Source organism: Toxorhynchites rutilus, chromosome 2, assembly GCF_029784135.1.
Source record: "Toxorhynchites rutilus septentrionalis strain SRP chromosome 2, ASM2978413v1, whole genome shotgun sequence".
NCBI lineage: Eukaryota > Metazoa > Arthropoda > Insecta > Diptera > Culicidae > Toxorhynchites > Toxorhynchites rutilus.
The window spans coordinates 29,557,563-29,580,048 of NC_073745.1; the positions used below are offsets into that span (position 1 = coordinate 29,557,563).

Sequence of the window (22,486 nt, forward strand, 5' to 3'; positions counted from 1 at the left end):
TTATCCGCACCACAATATTTCTAGCCTAACTGTGGCCATACTCTTTTTCTGAGCGGTTGTTTTCTGGGGCGATTTGTTCCGGGAATCGGAATTGACCCTTTTCGGCTTTAGAGTATTCCTTTTGTCTCACTGTTCAGTTGGACAAGACAGCGGAGACAGTTGATTTAAAACTTCCGATTGTTGTAATATTGAGATAGTTCAATGTTTCTTATTGCAATCAGCAGATCGTTTGTGTACAGAAAGAGGCAGGCTTTCCATGATTTGATGAGTGAACGAAGTTTTTCTTTGAATTATTTTCTATTTATATTTCTATGTATTAACACAAAGGTTTCCAAGGCCCCCGAGTTTTGAAATCACGAACTTTGGTTTGTAGTAAGATGCCACAATTTGGCTGTGAGGCTCACCTTATTTGAACCTTGATTACTAAATACACTCTGTATTTTTAGACCACCACTCGACAGCCACATTATACCAGTTACGGGAGCGAAGCTTGTGAACTGTCATCGCTGGCCAGATCACTGACAAATTGACGTGGTTGACGATTGATTAGGATTGGCTATAAGTTTTTCTCTGCAAGCCTTTTGCAATTCTTCTAGCTAGGGGTTGCGAAAGAAAAGAAAACCAATATAGAACATAGAACAGTGGCGAACAATTTCGGATTGCTTATCACCGTGGGATTAGCCACAGTGGGAAGCAGCACATCTGCACCTGGCCTCGATTATCTGCACTCAATTATTCATTGTAATCGGCCGAATAGTGGCAGCAGAAATCGGGCGGAGAAATGGTGTAATGTAACATAGGGACAGGAAGGGTAGAAGTTTTCTGCTGAAAGTAGTCAGCGTATGTTTTTTTCTGCTGCGTGTGATCTTTTGCAATCTTCCCCCCTGTGAAAGGGAGTAGCTAGCTAGCTTTTTTCTCTGTTGCAATCGGTGGCGAATTATTTCATGATCTGCTTGCTGAGAAGCATCCAAAACAGTATTTATTCAAGGGTGAGTATGATGACAGAGAGACAATTGATCTAATTGGATTAGATAAGTTGTGTCAGCTGATAATTTAAACTCCTTATCAACCTGCAGAGCAAAATTACGAAGCATATAACGACGCTTCCAAAACAGCATGATGAATGAAGAGGTAGCTCCCAGTAGAAATGTCGTGGTGCAATTCTTCAAAAGGATCTCCCAGGTTGGTTCTAATTTTGATGATCTCATCATCGTCTGCGAATGACCCATTTGACACGATTGTGGTTTATGATTGCAGCTCTATCAGCTCCAACTGGACCGGTGGACACCTCACACCAGGCTTCGGTGGGGAGCGGCAATTTTCCTAGTGTTTCTCTTCCTGCTTCGAGTAATCACCAAACAGGGCTGGTATATAGTGACATACGCGCTTGGCATCTACCATCTGAACCTGTTCATAGCGTTTCTCACGCCCAAAATTGATCCCGCGCTGGATCTAGACGGTAAACACAATAATCGCAGCAACCGTAGTGATACACAATTTTACCCAAACATATTTTGTTCTGCAGATGATCAGGGCCCCGAGCTACCCACCAAAGCCAACGAGGAATTTCGGCCGTTCATCCGGCGGTTGCCTGAGTTCAAGTTCTGGTACGCCGTGAGCAAGAGCACCGTGATCGGAATCATCTGTACCTTTTTCGAGGCGTTCAACGTTCCGGTGTTTTGGCCGATTCTGGTCATGTACTTTATCACGCTGTTCTGCATCACCATGAAGCGGCAGATCAAGGTAAGCTTCTTTTTGTTAATTGTAGGGCGCGACACGATAACGATAACGATTCGTCGGAGTGGGTATTGATTTTCTAATGACTATTCGCCATTTCTTATTCTTATTGGGGGAAAATCATTCTTATAAGAGAAACAGTCTTTGAGTTTTGCTGTATCGTGTGTGCAACGAATTCGTTTCAGTTGTAGCCTCTGTTCAAATGCATTATAGTGTTTGGCGTTGGGAAAGATGAACCAAAAAAAAATTACACAACAAAAGTTCATTGACTTATGTTCGATGAATTTCGAAACAGCACTTGCATCACAGATAAGTAACCAACAATTCTCATGTTTGCCATTTTCAAGGAAAAAGTGTGTACATTCTCATATGTTATATCGGTCTGTTTGTGGATCTCGGAGATGAAAAAAATCTAGTTCGTTTGGTACATTATCTATTTCATATTTTATCTGGAATTCTGATTAATTTGTGGCTGATTGGCAGTTCTACAACAACTAATTCTGATTTTTTACGTAGAACTACGTCTAACCCAGTGGTTTTCAACCTTTTTTGCTTCATTCCCTCCTTTACAAAAAAAAAGACGGGTGGGTAATGTCGGGGACATAACCGGAGTGACGTAGGACTATACAAAGGGGACAGCTTTTGCTAAATATATATTTTAAATATATTGTTTTATTTTCTTCTCCTAGGTGAGTACCTACCTATCTACCTGAAAAATGTATTAGTTTACTGTTTACTCTTTATGAACATGTTGGGGGTTCTGAAAAGAACCTTTGGTGTTGTGTTTTTACATTTTTTTTACTAACTTGATCTTTGATTTTTTTTCTGAAGGCTTTGTACTTATTAAATGTTCAACGCCGGGCATCTTTCGGCGTATGCACATATCGTACAATCAAAATGATGGTTGTGATAGGGAATGCAAAGGTGCTCATCAGCTCATTCACTATCATATATTTCTCTAATGAGCACATTACCGTACCTTAAACTGTGGTTTCGGAGACGAATGAATTGTAAGATTTGTAGTCTCCGCAAACAAAGTGAATAAAAATGAAATAGAACTGAGGTTTTGGAGACGAACTCTACGATCTATCGAGAAATAAACGAGCTACAAGCGTTCTGAAAAACAAACAGTAAATACAGGGACGGATGATCTTCGGATTGAAGTCGTTTAAAATAAGAACAGAGCAGCAGGAAATACATAGCTCATCATGTTGCTCTTTAGTTATTTTTCTATACAATGCAGATGTAACGTCAGTCAATTTTCAACATCAGTTATCAACCAAAGAAAGCAGTTTTTGCTACCGAGAAAATTCGTTAATGCCATCCTGCATACAATGTGTTGTAATTTGAAGCCATTTTTAATTCGGAAACCATGCATGGGTTTGTGAAAACAGAATGATCAATTTAAAAGACCCCGACCACCAATAAGTTCAAAAACAAGCATAAACTAAATAATTCAGTTCATATTATATGTCATATTATTTTTTTTTTTTTATCCCATTTATTTATTTATAAGGCTCATTAGCATTTTAGCTGTAACAGAGCCGGGTTTTAAGTGTGTACATGTACATATGTTTATGTTTCTATAAATTGTAAATTACATAGTAGTTAGTAGTAGCTATTTAGGCGTTAAGTTTTCTGTTCCATTACATTATGGTAAATTACACAGTAGTAGCCATTTTAGGCGTAAGGGTATTCTATCTGTTCTTCCATTGTTCAGCAGACCGGACAGCGGAGACAGTTGGTATTGATCATTGTTGGGTTATTTATAGAACAGCAGCCCGATGTTTCATGCAGAGCAGTTGTACGGATGAATCGACCTTTGTTCCACCGTGGATCGATTTCCATCGCTGATGATGGTTGCGTGGACGTAGTTATTCTATAACAACACAAAGATGGTCAATTGAGGGCCCTGAGTTTGAACTCACGATCGATCGCTTGGTGAGCGAACGCGTAACCAAGTGGCTACGAAGACCCCCAAATATGTCATATTATGTCACTTTAGAATGCATTGGAATTGTGAAAAACTTTTAATAACTCTTCTTTGAAAGGTTTAATGGCCCTGAAAAGCGCCGTGTTTTACGGTGGCTGGTTTTGCCACCAAAGCAGTCTGTATAAACAAACATTTTCCTTATTCTACCTGCTGCCGTTTTGCGATTGCGTTTGCCACTCGCTGAAACTAGTTGTTGCCACCGAACCGAATGTGCTCTGTTCTGTAGGTGGGTTTTCTTATTGTCGTGAGCAGCTTTGTAAGCCATCTCGAGCACTCCGGCGCCGAAATTCTAAAACCGCTATTATGTATACTGGTGCTCCAGCACCAATCCGTTGATGCGATGTGATGTGAAACGATGCCATACAACCACACTGATTTACGGTTTGAATGATATATTTTTCAGCGGATCCGCGCGTTTTGTACTATACGGTACATGCTCACAGGATAGAGAAAAATCGGCAGACTCAGCCAAAGGGGCGAGTGATCAAAAAACGAATGATCGTTAAAAGGCAGCGATGGCAAAAAATACATTCATTACGATTTGTTCGCTCGTTGGATTCACATGCAGGCTAAAAAGGGTCCTTTTCAGGACCACAAAATTATCTTTAATCTAAAGACTTTATTTTTTTTTATAACTCGATATCCCCATCTTGTTCGGCTAAACCTTCCTGTTTAGCGATTGCGTTTGCCACTCGCCACAGCTAGTGGTCCCCGATTTTTGAAAATCAATTATTATCTTTTACTCATCCCTAAATTCGTAAACGAAGCTCAATTCACGTTGACGGCATTGAACTTTGTTTACGAACTTAGGGGAGCCTCAAAGATAATGTTTTTTTTTCAGGATAAAACTGCAGCGGCCGTACGTTTTTTTCTCTCTGAGTTTGGATCGATTAACCGACGATAATTATTCGTTCGCTTCGATTATTCGTTGTGCAGTATTCGTTCGATTAATAATCGATTTCTGTAGGAAGGAAGGAAGGTATTGAATTAGAGAGACTTTAAACTCTGAGAGTTCATTCGTCTCTTTTCTGTAGGAAGTATTCGATTGATCGATTAATCGAACGATTATCGGGGATCCCTAGCCACAGCTTTCACAGTTGGAAAATTTCTTCCCATCCAGCTTGTGACATGTTGTACAGTAAATTATATTTAATGCGACGTGCCGAGGCACCACTCAGTGTCGCATTGGAGGCGATTTGAACCTGTAATTGAACATTTGCGATGACAGTGGTACAGTGTCGACTTTTAATGTGGGGTCATAATTTGGATCCCGAACTCTGTTAACAAAAATGTCCAAATAAATATGTCGCATTACAGGTCCGTCCAATTAGCTAATGTCGACTGTACTTTCAATCTAGAAGAAAGTTAAGAATTGGTGAAAATTAAATAATCGGGAAAGTCCCCAACCATCAATAAGCTCAGAACAACTGCCAAATTCTCATATACATCATATCCTGGCAAACAAATTATTAAAAAAATCAATTTGTGTTTTATTATTATTTTGGATATTGTTTTAGAAAGCATTGAACTGTATTTCGTAAACTCTTTTTTGGATGGTTTAATGGCCCTGAACAGCGCCGTGTTTTATGGAATGGTTCCAATTTAGAAAACTTAGTACTCGTGGTTTTGAAAAAAAACCATTTCGAACGCCCCCGATGCCGTCTTGTTTTGGATTTGCCACCAAAGCAGTTTGTATAAAGAACAAACTTTTTTCATCTGCTACCTGCTGCCGTTTTACGATTGCGTTTGTCACTCGGCACTCGCTGCAACTGCCTGTTGTTGTCTTGATGGCCACCGAACCGAATGTGGTCTATTCTGAATGCGGGTTCTCTTATCGTCGCGAGCAGCTTTGCCAGCTAACTCGATCACTTCGGCGGCCGAAACTATATAACGCCGACTAGGTGGACTGGTGCACTGGTACTAAAGCGCTCGGCCTAGCTACCCTTGCGGAGCAATTGACGAATTGCCTTGCCTTTCCACTTTTCCTCCTTTGTCATGTCCAGACATGACTGCTTGTGTTGGTTTGTTGATGTGATGTGATGCGAAACGATGTGGTGTACGGTTTCAATGAGAATGATCGTTACGGCAGCGGAGCGGGGATTTTTAAGCTGACTGGCTGGCTCGAGAATTACGCATGTGTGAGACTGCGACCAATGTTTCGTTCATTTTTTTCTTTTTCCTTTCCAATCGTGCTTCATTCTATTTCGCTGCTGCTCTGGTAGCCCGTTTTGGTCGGTACGATTTGAGGAGCACAAAATGGACCAATCAAAAATGGGCACAGAGTGCATTTGGACAATGCTTGATATTTCACAATTATTTAATTATTTATCTCAAGAAAAATTGAATGTTATTCGTTATGATAGATGCGTAGATATATTTCCTATCAATTGATGCAAAAACCTTTGCGATCTATTGAGAAATGCTCGAGTTATATACGTTCCAAATCTTGCATTTTTTCCTAATTGTTCAGTGCCTAGATTTTCATTTCACCCCTATATCTTCCGGTTAGACGTAGTCCTACGTCAAAACTAACCCTAGTGCTTCCCCTCCTTTTCAATATTTCGGAAGGAAGTCTGTAGCATATCAGTAAAATAATAAAAGAATACAAACGGGTTTCAAGTTATATTCGTAACAAAATTTGATTTGATACTTGTATCTGATTACAAAAAAAAGCTATATAAAGTTTGTCAAATCAGTATGGCACCTGTGCCTGAACGCTTTTCGCCAAAAACGTAGTTCTTGAGAACGTTGTAGAAAAGCACACTTTATGTCATCTTCGATATCTACACTGTTAAGGTGTTTTGTTCCCATCAGCAGCATTGTAGGAAAATCAGATTCACATAAATACTACGAAAAAACAACAACACTCGTAACGCTTATTCTGCACTAGCGGCCCAGTCCCATGTTTTCATAAACTTTCCACATAGCCATTGGAATAGCTTTGCTTCCGCACTGGAACAGACTCTCGTAACTTTTTTTTATCTTTTGTTTCCTTCAACTTTTCTTTTCTTCTCCAAATGCCTCTATGTCTCTTTTCTTCAACTATTTCCCTGGTTTCAATTATGAATCCTTGTAGTCCTGTTGTTCGCCTACGATTTTAAACTAAGTTACTAACATAGCTAATCTTGCTGCAGCACTCACCCTAGAGCGATCCTTATCTACTTCAGCAGCTCCCTTCCTTGATGATGTCCTTAAAATTGTTTCAACGTTTTTCACCGACGGCTTCAGTTATAAACTGCAGAAATTTATATATTTGAAATTAAATATTCATCTTCATCTTAAACAGAATATCAAATTTGAGGGAATTTCTCAAGAAAAAAAAAATACAAAGAACCCTAATCGATTTCCACCGCCTTTAAGGTGAAGGTGGAAGCTAGCCACAAATGGCTGCCACAATGGCGCTCATTTCTTTCATCTCCCTCCCTCACCTCTCGCCCGAAAATCAATAATTTTGCGAAACAATGTGAAGAAAATGATCGTTTTCGCACACTTCCCATCAAGTAATATCAACCAAACTCTAATCGATTACTCACAAGATATTAAATTTTCATCTGCTTTCGCACCGTATAGTGAAGAACGTCGGAAAACTCGAGCAAGTGCTCTGAAAGTTAAATTTTCGTTTTTCAATCTTCTGCAATGGTTTTGTTTGTATTGGTGGAAGCATCGTTATTTTTTCGACACTGATGCCAAACAACATAATCGAAACAGCTATAAAAACCACTCAATAAAATGTTATTCCGGAGTCATAGCGTCCCATGTCATGAAAATCAATAGCATAAAATTGTGTTGATATCAATACAATTATTATTTTTACGTTTAATGGGTTTATAATGTAAGTTTTAGCAACTTTAACATTGGGTAAGAAAATTGTATTGCAGAGCTCGGAACACTGCCACGGCTGCCTATGCTTTCAAAAACAGTAAACGGAAAAGTATTAAATTCAATCTAAATGCCTCGGCCAACGAAGAGAAGGGTTAAGGCTTTCCAACGTGAATATGTTAAAACAATACGATCAACGAAGGAAAATATTAAGGAATTATCAACATCGAGTTACTATGCGGAAGAACTTGTTAATACCAAAAGAGCCCCAATTCGCATGTGTTAGAAATTTGCTCATGTTACGCTCGCGTATAATCAGAATCATATGCAAATGCACCTTCTATATATATTTATATTTGCAATTGTTCATCGGAACATATCGTTCATACATTTTACTTTAGTATTGAATTGTTATTTGTTTTTTTTTTCAAATGTACTCGTGTCAATGAAGCGCCACACAGTCTGATAAGTGAATTGATCTATTTACGTGTGCTTTGCTCTTCTCTCACAAACACTATTACCCCTGTTGGGTGGCTGGCCCACTTCGAAGGCCCACATATTTTCCAGCTCCCAACACTGTTTGGGGAATTCCTTTTCTCCACCACAGGTTGCCGTCGGTAATCAAAAAACCAAACTGCGCTTTACGCAGTGCCAACAGCAAACACTAGTCGATAACAACCAGCACAAACATCGATGATTTTCTTCATTTATTTAAACACATCACGTTGGTAGAACACTACATTTAATCCATTGCACACATATATTATTTACAATTACTATTTTTACATTTCACAATATCACAATATCACATATATTACATATAACACCCGATACAATATTTAACATTAATTGTTGATACTATGGTGGACGATTTCGTACTAACTCTGCTCCGCACAAGAACACATTCTTCGCTGGCGCTTTGTTGATCGCATCTCTGTGCGATGTTCCCGATCGCCTTCGGCAGTGGTGAATTTTGGATTTCCTTGTGCATCATTCGCTGCTCGCACGTATGTGAGTGAACAGCGATCACGCAACTATACCTCCCTTCTCTCTCCCTTCTGTCTGTGGTACAGCTGCGCCGAGAACCAGCTGATCGAACTGCCTGTGTTTATCATTTCAACTATTGTCCGTTCACAGCTGATCAGAGTATTCGCTCTACTATGATGTGCCTTTTAGGGGTGATCAGTTAGTCGCGAACAACCCCATTTTTACACGAGGGTTTACCTATACTACTACAATGGCTAGCTTCCACCTTCACCTTAAAGCGGACCTTACACGGTCAACTTTATTGACAATATGATGACATTTGAGAGCATAATGACATAATGACAGCTGAACATGGCCGACGACGCAGAAATTCGGATTTTCTGATTTTCGAGCATCAATATCGTGACATTTCATATAGATGCATGATGTTGACGTTTTACCTCACGGACTTCCAGACTGAGTTGCCAGATATGCAAGCGCACATTTAATTTTTGTTAGTCTTTTTTGCGATTGCAATTAAAATTTATAAACTATTGAAATTGTAGGAATCATAAATGGAAGCTTTTGGTTTGGAAAACCGATACTTTGAATAGCAAAATACGGTACTTTTCACGATACAAACCAAAACTTCAAAGTAAACTGACAATGTGATGGTGAGAGAGTGGATGAAAGTTAACAACGTTTTAGGAATTTTTTAACGTTGAACTCGGTCATTCTTTGCGCTAGTGAGCGGGTTGTGTGTTTCTTCACACTCCGCTATAAAATTTGGAGAATGAGAAGATCTGGGAAAATCACAGATGAAAAAACATCATGTGTTAATTCAAGCTACAGTAGAATCCCGATTATCCGCGGAATAGTCGGGCAAACTCACCGCGATTAACGAAAATCGCGGATGATCCATTAAAGGACAAAAAAATGCAAACACGAAAAGAGATGTTTCAACATAAAAACTATGTTCTATCAATACAGAAATCAATCAACTATCCATCTATAAGGTCGTGTACATCAGTGGCTAAATAATGTAAAAGCCATGACCAAAACAAAAGAGCATGGGCCTACCACTCACTAACAAATTCCGGAAAGGCCTATTGATTTACTATGGAACTCGCAGTCACGAATAATCCGCAGGGCGGATCACCCGCTCGCGGAAAATCGGGGTTCTACTGTCATAGTCTCATTTATGGAATAAAAACATTTGCTTGCAGATAAAATAACTTGCATATATTTTCGCAAACTAAAATAATCTGGCATCTCTGAAACTGAAAGGAACCGTCTGTATTTGTGAAACGAGTATTATGATGTATTTTTGAGAAGAAAAACCGAATTCTAAAGTGTAAATTATGAATGAAAATTAACTTTTACGAATCAAATTAGTATTCTATGTGAATGCAAATCACTTTTTTTTCTGCAAGTGGTGAGAAAATCCCATACAAAAATTATGTCTGAAATTGACGTTTTATTATTATAATACATTTTAGTAGGAATATCTGAAAATTCAGAGGAAGTAGGTTAAGTTAAGGTTAGGACTACGCGCTTCAACTAATTAAATAATACCAAGTAGATATTTTCATTCAAATTTTTCCAATTGAAAATTGCCTTTTAGCCTTCTAATCTGATAGAGAATAGTTTGGATCCCAAACTCGAATGTCGCCACTAGCCATCGCGGATATTTTCGTTGTCTCGGGTTGAGGGCGATATTGACCGTGTAAGGTGGAAAAATATTGATTGAGGTTAGATCAGATGTTGAAAGCCTAGCTGTCACGATATTGAAGACACTTATTGTCAATCCGGTTGATCGTGTAAGGTGCCCATAAGAACAATTTAGTAATACAGTACAGCAAGGCGCTTATATCGTAGATAACAGGTGAAGCAACATCATCATTTCAATAAGATGGGAATTACGGTATGTGGAGCGGGGGTTGTTTGTTTTGTTATTGCTATGATACGCCATTTTTGCATTTTCACATGCGAGAGTAGTGGAAATAAGAGTGAAATTATACAAAACCATCCCTTCTTTTTCACAAAAATTCGCGAAAGTCGAACATAGTAGGCATCGCTCGAATAGGCGTTGTAGTAGTTTGTGGAGAGCCGCCGGCAGCGATCTGATGCTGTTTGTAAACAATACCGACAGCAATTACAATATGGCTGAAAGTGTTTCATATGATTGTTTCACCTTGTTTATACACTGAGAGGAATAGTTAGTAAATACGACGAATTTTTTGGTACATGTTACCAATTCTCTAGTCATTTTCTACCCTACAAATCATTGGTACATATTACGAAAGAAAAATGGTAGGCGCAAACGTCAAACAAACCACGATTTGTTGGTCCAACATTGGTGCAATATCAGTGAAAATTTTGCTTCTCATTTGTGAGAGATAATCATCAGGGATAATAAAAATGTTTTTTAATAATTATTTTTAATTTCAAAAATTCTATTTGATTACATTTAACTCCACATACTTAGAATACATTATAATAATAATATATAACTTATTCTATGAGCAGCGTACACGAGGAGAGTTCCCGTTCCTCTTCCTGCTGCATCGCTCTAGTTTGCATTATTTAGGGAGTGTCTGTAGCACCAGCACGTTTCATCCGCATATTGTTTCCTCGTGTCTCTATGAAGAAAAGAAATACATATGTTAATAATATTAAATATGTATATATGTAATGAAACGTAACATCAACAAAATGCTTACCTCCGAATCGCTTCATCTCCAAAATAGAAATGGCGATTGCAAAGTGCGCACATCACAGATGTTAGGTATGACAAAAAAACAAAGTTACTAATGGTATGAAGTAAAATCTACGAATCTCTAGTAGGAACGTTCATTGCGTCTGACATCGCTTTTACGTAATTTTGGTAATATTTACAAAACATTTGTATATTATACCAATGTTTTGGCTACTAAAGATTTGGTAGCTGCTTTTACTAAACTATTTCTCCAGTGTATAGAGGCGCCTTGGAGTACAGTAGACTTTCAATATAACCGCAGGTAGGATTTGGCAAGTTGATCCACCAGTTTTCTACACACCATAGGTTTCACACACCCAGAATATCTTTGATAAATAAACAAAATAAACTAACAAATCTTCGGTAATGCGAACATTAGTAGAATGTACATATTACCAACCGTTTGTAAAATGAATGTCAGATGCAATACACATCCCTGCCAACGAATGATACATTTTTCTACATGGTATTAGAAACTTTGACGATTATCATTCCTGGCAACCGCGGAGGAAATATATCTGTCATCTTTTCAAGTTTCACCGTGCGGATAGCAACAATACATAAAAAAATATTTTGAGGAAAAATATGTGACGCTGCGACGCTGAAGAATGGTGTGGTGTGGACAGACGGAAGCGGCCCAGAAGAGGCTGCAAGCAGGGTGGCCACATTAAATTCAGTAGAATTTTCTGAAAAATCTGCATTTTTTGGCAAAAAAATTTGTATAAAAACCGGTATCAAAGAACTAAAGGCAAAAAATAGAATAAAAGTTCATTGCAGATTGGAATATATTTTTCTTATTCACGGACTGTTAATGTGGTATCAATACATCAGAAGAAATCATAAAAAAGTAAATAGCCCTCTAAATTGTATGATGTTTGTACATAGTTTGTTGAACTTTGCCTTCAAATTTACTATTAATTTCATCCTTGATGCTCCCCCTTGAGCCAATACGTAATTCTTCGCTTTCAAAATAGAGTCCATCATTGTACGAGTCAACCGATTTCTGGACTTTGTTTTGTTGGCATTGTAAAGCAAAAATACTCGCTCAACACACTGATTAATGTGAAATTATCAAAAAGTGTCTTATAAACGACCTTAGCAATGGATACAAATATTCCGATCACGCCTTTTGACATCCAACAGCTGGGACCAAGTTATATCTGAGCCTCTTGATTTTTTCCTCATAAAATTCGTCTTGAGTAGCTTGAATTCGGTATCCAAGCCTTGTCTATTACCTGCTTCAACGTATTGAGGAAATTGGCGCTTCAAACATTGAGGTTTGGTAGCTTGACGAGTTTGAGGGTTTATCAAGGCCGAAGTTTTGATAACCGGATTTCGTTTAACAATTGCCTCCAACAGAAACCACCTCGTTGCTGATGGATGAAAAATCTTCAACGGTAGGTTGATAGCAAATAATAGTAAAGTAATTGTTTCTCATGCGCTCTACTATTTCACCATGTTGAGTTATGGCTATGACATGACATTCAACTACAGAAGCTATTTTCGTTCTGCCAAATTGAATTAAAAAAAACGAATGTTTTGTATCATTACTGAAATTCTGTATTTCTGTTTGTACAGATTCTGTGTTTGAAATTTGTCGAAAACTCGTAGAATACCTAATATTTTGTATATGTGGCAACCCTGGTTGCAAGGTTCACAATAATAACAGTACCAAGGTGGACCGAGGATCATCAGTACGATAAATAGCGCTACGTCCCTTGGGACCAATGAAACGGCGGTAACGTCTACTGGACCAGCTAGTAGTACCGGTAGGAAGTTTACTGTGCAGTGTAGCATAGTGTAGCATTATCCTGTTATTTGTAGGTGGTCAAATTTCCTGCCAGGATATGCTGGTGGATGTAAAAGAGCAGCTAAAGTTGAGTTCGCTCAAGCCAGCGAAAACGCCAGAGACACTTGATTAGTCCTTCAGATTCTGGTCTACGCAGCCGGTGATGGACGAAAGAATAGCGGTCAATGAACCGATAGAGGCAAACAAATCCATTACTGAATTCTAAGCCGAGCTGTACACATTACCGAATGGCTTTACCTGGGAGACCAGTCTTCCATGTTTCACAAAAAACACTGCGTCCGGGATAAACATGTCCACGCTGCTGTTCACAGTTTTGTGTTTGAATACAAACATGATTTTTTCGCACCTATGTTTGAAAATGTGACATGTTTGTATTCGTAGTATGTTTGGACATACGATATTTAATGCCAATGTTTCACATGATGTTCGAACATGGTGTACAGTTTCTCTTGCATTTTCACCCCAAGCACCGGCAATGTGTAGAGTAGAAGAAGCGAATCAGACACCACACCACCATCACTCAATGCGTGGTGTGTTGATATGTTGACATGGAAAAAATGCTTTCCTATCATGACAATGGGTGCTTCGTCTAAAATATTATAAAATATACTCATAACAAATTTTGATTGCAGTATTTCTATAATTTTAATCGAATAGTACCAGTATAAGTACCATAATTATTCAGCAGTGACATGTTAGGCGTGACGCTAACCACTCGACCACGGGAGCAACAATTTTGGCTGGATCTTCGAATACAAATGGCCAATACTGCTTGTTCGCGACGAACGCGACCCGAGCTATAAAACGAGCGAAGAAGAGCAGAAGAAAGGATGATGCAATCGCATGCACACATAGCATATGTAGTGCAGTGTAAGTGTAGCTTTTAGTTTTTTTCTGCATTCAGTTTGTGAAAACATCGAGAAATTAATGGTGTGTTTTAGCCGCTGAAATTTCTCTGCTGGTTCTGCTGTGTGCCGCTGAAGGTTGCATATAGAACTAATTTTTGGGTTTTTTTTTTGGTCAGCATTTGTACGACGTCGCCCGCTGTGTAGTCAGTTTCCCAGACTTTAATTGCCAACATGCACGCAAAAAAAAATCTCGTAGAGAGCTTCTTTCTATTCAGAGAATGTTTTCTTTGCACGAAACCAAGGATTATTTAAGCAGACTTGCAAAATGTGCATGAACTCATAGCCTCTTAGTTCGTGCAATTTTTGTAATGCGAACTAAATTTCAAGTTCGGTTCTGTGAAAAAGTTTTTTACGAAGAAATGTTTTGGGATAAATAATTTCTTTCCGTGTATGAAAAGAAACGAAACGAAAGCAATGAGTGCTGCGACATCGGGTGATATGTTTGTACATGATGTTCTTGAATTATAAATTATCGTGTTTGTTTTCACATGTTTATGTTTGTGTATCATTGTTCATGTTTGGGATAAGCATTCAACACTAGCAAAAATCATGTTCGAATTCAAACAAAAACATGGAATATTCACATCGCGTGGACATGTGTAAGTGTTTTTCGGAAGACTGTGGGAGACACTGAATGTAGATGATCCGCTCCAACAGAAGGCATTCATTTCGACTATTCCTGCCACTCTAAATGTACACAAGAAAAACAGAAAATAATTTTTAAAAAATGTCTTGTTTGTACACAAGAAATTGCGCTCGAATCGTTTGGTATTGAGTATTGATCAAGAGATTACCAGAAGGGCCAATCTAACAGGGATCTTTCAAGCGGTCTACACGGCTGGTGCTGTTGAAAACGGTCGCTTCTGGCTTCGGTCTCTGAACCCAATGCAGCCGGTTGAGGTTTTGCCTGAGACATTTTTTGCAGATTAGCTTATAGATCAAATGGTTGCAGGTTAAATTTTCTCATCTCTCACAGACCAAAATCAAACTGTATAAAATGCCGGACGATGGGGACAAAGTAGATTATTGTAAGCCTCCCAAATTTTACAGTTTTTTTAACTCATACATACGTGCCAATCACCCTTAGCGGCGCTGTCCACTTCCCTGGAGCTGGAGGAATTATTATAAATTTTTCTCCTACTCTTATTTGGAGAGATATGCAACACAAAGCAAGCGGACATGTCATCGCAGCAGCTCATTGTTAGCATTATCTCTGTTTATTTACACCGCGCTTTTGGACACGATTTTTTTATCGTCTTTATTTATAGTGAGATATCAAGATGAGAATCAATCATTTGAAGATCGATTAGTTTGTTCAGATATTGATCCTAAACTTTCGTCACTGCCAGTCGGAAGGGATTTCAAACCATGCCCAGATCTCGTTCTTTGATGTAAGGAAAATATGTTTCTGTTCCATCACCATTCACTGACAAAAGTCTTTCAAACATGGCGAAGTTGTTCAATTGAACATTACGTTTCAGATTTGGGAATGTTTGCCGAGGATTGCAAATTTTTGCATACCCAATGAAGCGTTTGTGGAATGTTTTGCTAATAATTGCCATCTTCAAAACGAAGTAAATGTGCAATATACCCTTGCACAATTCCCCACCGATTAAAAATCACTGGTCTAACCCAGCTATACTCAACCAGCGGCCCACCGGGTTCTTCTGCTTGGCCCGCCTGGGCTGTAACCTTTTTGTATTTGTAACAATCACGAAAATATAAGAAATCATCTAAGAAACATGAGGTGAGAATAATGGTGTTTGACAGATTACACATTATTACACATTAAACATTTACTTATTAGTTAGTTGTCTATTTAGGTAGTATCAGTAGATTAAACATCTAATAAATATATTTAATCCGATCATTAGGGCTAATCCTGTTGACGTTAGCGAATAAAAATGAAAATTTGGATACGAAAATATGAACTACCTATTTTTTTTATATAAGACTACGTCTTTCAGTAATGTTACATTTCAACGTTAATAATTATTTTAGTTTTTTTATTTTATTTTAGAATCGGACATTGTCTAAAATATTTTGGTACGTTATAATTACGGTTTCCCAATCCATAAATAATTTAAAATAAGGAATACACAGAATACACATTTTCCTATCGTGTTCCCGTGGCCGAATTTTTATCAGCGAGGTACAAAATTTAAATATTAGGGGAAAACAGGGAAAACCGGACACCGTCTAACTTTTTTAGTTAGAAGCAATTTTCTGAAATTTTTCCGATGTACCCTGTACATACTTGTCATTTCATACGTTTCGAGTCGCTTTGCTGTCAAAACAAACAACAAAACAGAACCGATTATCAAACAGGAGACAGTCCATATCAAATTTTTCTCGTGGAATTTAAGTGTTTAAGTCGTAAAATTTTGGAAAATTCGATATTTTTATTATACTTAAATGAAACACAAATTTCTGCATTACTCGAGAATTAATCAAGCAAATGCAATCAAATTTTGCATCTGGAGGTTTTAGGATGCAATAAATGTTTTAACGGTGGTTAAATACTCTACCTCCCTCTCTTAGGGGGGGGGGGTCTTTTCGCCATACAAATGAAACACAAATTTCTGCATTACTTGAGAATTGATCAAGCAAAGAAACGAAATGTGGCATGTGAAGGTTTAAGGGTGCAAGAAATGATTCTGTGCTGGTAAGATACTCCTCCCCCATATCGTAGGAGTGAGTGTTGCCATACAAATGAAACAAAAATTTATGCATTACTCGAGAATGAATCAAGCGAATGAGACAAATTAGACATATGGTGGTTTTAGGGTGCAATAAATGTTTCTATAGTGGTTAGACACTTCACCCCCCTCTCTTAGGGTGGGATAAAAAAGGAGGGGTCTGTCTTTATTCTATCACATTTTCTGTATCAAACATTTATTCCATGTAACGGAGAAACATGTAAAGTGGTTGAAAAAGCTTGAACGAGGATTGTGTCTGGAAATAATCTGATATTATAATGATGAGTTTTGGTAGAAGTACTAGGATTCTTTTTTAGTAAAAGGTAAATTCGACGGGGTCAATTAGAAAATCAATCAATGAACAGTTCTGCGATTGGATTCATGAACTTGCGCTTAGTAAGAAAACGTGAATGTTTGAAGGTATTGATCACAAAAAAAACAAATTTTGGGCGGGACAGCTAGTTGAGTATAAACAAGCCACTCGTGATTTCCAATCACAGTATTCACATTTCATCAGTCATCTAACTAGCGAAGATGAATGAGCCTTGCAGAAGACAGCAAGGCTTTCGGGATGACTCATCTCAAGGCCGAGTGTTCAGTTTAGTTTTCAAAAATAGTTTTTTCTAGGCTAGAGGCGAATTAACTGATTAATTTTAAAGCCTCTATTATTCAAAACATCATCATCACCATCAATCAAGTCGTCTCGCTCCAGTTATCAGACAGCAGTCTTTTTCAATGCTGAGGTCACACGCTTCCCGAAATAAATCGCAGCAAAAAACGAATGCAACAGAAACAACTACTCAGAAAAAGTGTAGTAGGCTAGAAATATTGTGGCGCGGTATTGTATTTCAAAACAAAAACAAACTTTGGTTCGTAATCAGTGGAATACAGGGGTGACATTGCGCATTTCAAAACTAGTAACTCGTTTCGAGAAAATTCGAACTCAAATCGAAATGGTTTCAGTATTATGTATATTTTTCAAGTTCATATTTTCGGGTTACTAGATTTAGAGCAAAATTTGTCTCGTAGAGAAATGTAGATTTTTTGGGTTCGTGAACAAAGCTGGTCAAAGGCATGTAAAAATGGTCGAAACGAACAAAAATTACTCGTTTCGAAATACGCAATGTCACCCCAGGTTTGCGTACGAGACACCGCTGCTTCCGACGGTGGGTCGGCGGTGGACTCGGATCGCGTCATTTTTTTCGATTCCTTATACTCGCTATCATTGATCTCAGAATAAACTTCGAAAAACGAAAACGAGAAAAAATGTATAATACCGTTCTGAATCATATTTCGGACGCTTAAGGCATATGATGCAGAAAACAGATCTCAACTTTATGAACAGGTATTATTTGGTTGATATTTTTAATAAATTAGTTCAATATGCTTTTAAGCTTTCTACTTTGGTACCTATTTGATAGAAAACATTAAAAAATCATCGAATAAAATGCTTTTCAAATCAAGCGAATAAGAATTAAACTTCGGACACCATTTATAAAAAAATCAAATTTCGGACACTTTGTTTTGTAATTTTGACGTGGGACTACGTCTAACCGGAATATATGGAGGGTAAAATGAAAACCTAAACACAGAACATGCAGGAAAAAATGAAAGATTTCGAATGCTTATAGCTCGAACATTTCGTACTGGATAGGAGAGATGTTTGCATCACTTGATAGGGAATATTTCTACGCATCTATCGCAACTAACAAAATGTTGTTTTTCATTAGATAAACAATTGAATAACTGTAAAATATTAGGCGTTATCTAAACGCCCTAACTGCATCGTTTTGATTGGCCCGATTTACGGTTTCCCTAACACAGCCATCAAACCAAGCAGCCTTGGGGAAATCGGCATTGCAAATACATGAAAGTAGGGGGACTTTTGTTCTCATCGAAAAATGTTCCCTATCACAGACTTTAAAACCAAGCAGCGAAATCGGCATTGCAAACACACGAAAGAGCCTAGAGGCCAGTTAACTGAAAAGTTTAAACCCCTTTTAAAGCCAAAAAGAAGAAAAAGAACACACGAAAGTAGGGGGAGCTTTTGTTCCCACCGAAATGTGTTCCCTAATAGAGATTTCTAAACCAAGGTGCCTGGAGAAATCGGTATTTCAAATTCATGCAAGTCGGGGGTATTTTTGTTCCGACTGGAATGTGTTTCCCTAACACAGAATTCAAATCCATGAAGCGTGGGGAAATCGGCATTGCGAATTCATACAAATCGGGGGTATTTTTGTTCCGATTGAAATGTGTTTCCCTAACACAGACTTCCAAACCGAGGTTTCTGGGGAAATGGGCTCTGCAAATAAATGCAAACTGCGAGTACTTTTGTCCTCGCTTGCCTTTGTGCAGAGTGGAATATGTCTGTCCTAACATGATCTTCTAAACTTAGGAACCTGGGAAAATCGTGCAGCCACTAGAAGCGAATGAACTTCCCAGTTTCAAGCAAATTCGAGATTCGAGAAGTATGTACACTTTTGGGATGTAAACTTCAGAGGGAAATGTAAAATAAAATAATCGTTTGATAATTTTTTTTGTCTTTATTGGAAAGATTTTCAGCCTTAGGCTGGTTCATCAAACGTTTGATAATTCTTCCGTACATATATTTTGTTCTAGTCATCATACCAAACGTAAAAGGTCCGTCATTAAATTTACTTGTAACGAAGAACAATCAATCACAATAAATGAATTGACATTACACGGCATTTGTTCATTTTTTTCACTCACAGAGCAAATATATTGAACTCAATTGAATTTGGAAACTGTTTCATTCAATCAAGGATTTAATCAATACAAACGAATGATTGCTAAGCTAAGGTAGTTCCGAGTGAACCTTGCGGTTATATCATAGATATAACCCACTCATTTTTTTTTGAACGAAAATTACATTACAATTGATTATATTTTATAGTCAACTGCGAAACACTTACCAAGCAATCACAGTAACCTGATAACGATGATGAGAACTGATGAAACATGGGAGAAATTTGAATATTGATGAAGGGGTAAATTCTAAGTGCTCACGCTAAGCAAACGTCAAACACAAACGACAATGAGTGGATTTTGGATGGATTTTTTCCTACTATGTAATAATTCAAATGTAATTCTCAAATGAAGTGATAGTAAAACTAAGGGATTACTCTAAAGAAGCAATTGTGATATTAATTTTATAGTTATATCATCAGTGCATCAAGCTTCTCAAGATATTAGAACAAAGTGTCCGAAATATGATGTTGTGCGAAATATAATTCAATATGATTTATTTTGAATATTTCATTCATTAAGACACACTATTTGGATGATATTGGATAAGAAAGGAAAAAAGGATGTCCGACTGGATGTAACGCAAAACAAGACGCACACGTGTCTCTTTTTTTGTTTCTCTTATAATCCAGTTTGCCCATTTAACCCCTTACAAGTCTATGCTGTTCAAATCGCCATAATCCACGAATTTTCCGAATCTAACTCTCCCCTCTTTTTCATTCCAGCACATGATCAAGTACCGGTACCTTCCCTTCACCCACAGTAAGCCCCGCTACCAGGCGGTGCCGACGGAAAAGTGACAATTAAAAGCACAAACCTTGCCAGCGTCATCATCTTCTTCGTCCGTGTCTGCGTCCGCTGGGTCCGCCGCTTCGGTAGATGCCTCCAGCGTACAAACTCCAGCAACTGCAACCGCTGCTACTTCCGGGGTGGTGGTTCCATTTTCCGCGGCAGCCGCGGCTGGCCCCGCCAAGGGACCAGTCTCGATATCGATCGTCTAGGAATATGAGGGGGGAACATACTGGAACAGCATCAACTCGCGGAAGTATTGGGCCAGATAATGATAGAGGGAGGAGAGTCCAAGCCTGGAATCAAAATTAGAATGAATGATTGCGGTCGGATGCACTAGGATTTCAAGGCTTTTATTTATTGTTTATGAATTCTGTTGTATTTTTTTCCTTTTGTTTTGTCGGTAATAGCGTTTCAGTTGATTTGTAATGTTTCCCTTCAGTTGCATTATGGTAGAAGAGTGACGAAAGAACCTAAAGAACAACACTCGGCATTGATTTGTGCTTACGTCGAACAATACTACAATTTAGAGGAAGAGTGAGAAGAAGAGACACACCGTTTGTTTTAGGGCGATTCTTAATCGAACGTATGTTATAATGAAATTTCAAAACAACCAAAAATAGTTTGGTATAATCATTTGGTTAAACGAGAAAGTAACACGTACCAATTATTTAACAACTATTATAAATGTTATGTTAAACATTTCCTTTCGGGAACGTTCAGCGCAAGGCTTGAACATTCTCGGGCTATTCTATCGATAGTAATTATTGTTTTTCTTTCTGCCTTAGTTGATTAATTAGTAGGTGGCCGTTGATTTAGTTTTAAACCTTGATTACCCCTCCCCCCATCTCCTTTCGTCTCTGCTAAATTCGGAAGTTCCTTCCCAGACTCTGTATCGAAGCATTAAGGTTAAAAAATTCTACAAATGTTTGTTGTCGCGTTTATCTGCATTATGTGTACTAATTAGACCGTTGCGTCAATCCGCGTTTCTGTAACCTACAATCAAGTAGCTAATTCAGTTGAACAAATCATTCGAACCGAACCGTCCTACCGGACGGAAAATAACACTTGTATTTCAAGTAGTTTAGTTAAGTATACTGAGTGGCAAACAACAAGGGTTAACCTTTTCTCATTGAATCCGGATGCTAGAGGGATATCGGGGAGCGAGTATGGCAGATTATGTATGAAAAAAAACGAAAATAAAAAACAGAACAAAAATCAATTTGTTCCTTGGAAAATCTTGAGACAAATGTGTGCAGAAACTAAGCAAAGTAAAAATTTTACAACATGATTGTATTAAGGAACAACTTGGATAACCAAATAAACATTGAAATCAAATAATGGGTTTTAGTTTTTTTTCGTATCTTGGGATAGATATTCAAGCAAGATTATCGTGATTTGCTGAAGCATCACATTCGCCTGTGAATTCCGTTAACCCGTTTCATGCCAAGTGTTCGAAAAATCGAACAGTCCCTTCGATAATTTTTCATGGCTTTGGAAAGCAACTATATGGTAAGGCTTTGGCATCAAATGATAGCTTAATCTATTAGCTACCACTTACTATCAATTTCATTCAAATTTGTATCACTTTATTGGGCATAAAAATCGATTCAAAGCAACTATGTGCGGAAAGTACATAACCTCACATAACCTAACAAAAAACAAAGTTTTACCAAATATGAAACTTCTCTAGAATATTCTCCTCCGGAACGCTGAATTTGTCCTCTGCGGAGAAGAACAACAGGCCCGGCAGCTGACGAAAGTCCGCTTTGACGTAGGTTTCGTCGTCCATTACCAGGCAATGCGGCTTCGTCAGCATTTCGGTGTACAGCTTCCGGGCTCGCGTCTTCTCCACCATGTTTTGCCTTTCGTCGCGGTTAGAAGCCTTCTGAACCTTGTATGTACGCAGGCCCTCCCGCTGCTTGGTCCGCTGGACGAATGAACTTGACAAATTCAGCTTATTGGCGACATCCCGGACCGAACTTCTCGGATCACGTCTAAACTGCTTAACTACGCGCTTGTGATCTTTTTCACTGACGGAGCATCCATTTTTGCCGTTCTTCACCTTCCGGTCGATGGTTAGGTTCTCGAAGTATCGTTTTAGTACTCTGCTGACCGTGGATTGGACGATTCCCAGCATCTTACCGATGTTCCGATGTGACAACTCCGGATTCTTGAAATGAGTTAATTAGACTACTTTTTGGAAAAGGCCATTTTTTTTCTTAATTTTTTACAAACATT

The 22,486-nt window shown here is 38.3% G+C and overlaps 1 protein-coding gene across 1 annotated transcript; it reads left to right on the plus strand.

The window, feature by feature from the left end:
* The first annotated feature begins 499 nt into the window (after positions 1–499).
* LOC129769525 (protein RER1) lies at positions 500–21,586 on the plus strand. Its single transcript, XM_055771852.1, has 5 exons — positions 500–989; positions 1,077–1,182; positions 1,258–1,459; positions 1,526–1,743; positions 20,182–21,586. The coding sequence occupies exons 2-5, from the start codon at positions 1,117–1,119 to the stop codon at positions 20,254–20,256; spliced, it is 561 nt and encodes a 186-aa protein (XP_055627827.1). The 5' UTR covers positions 500–989; positions 1,077–1,116; the 3' UTR covers positions 20,257–21,586.
* The last annotated feature ends 900 nt before the right edge of the window (positions 21,587–22,486 follow it).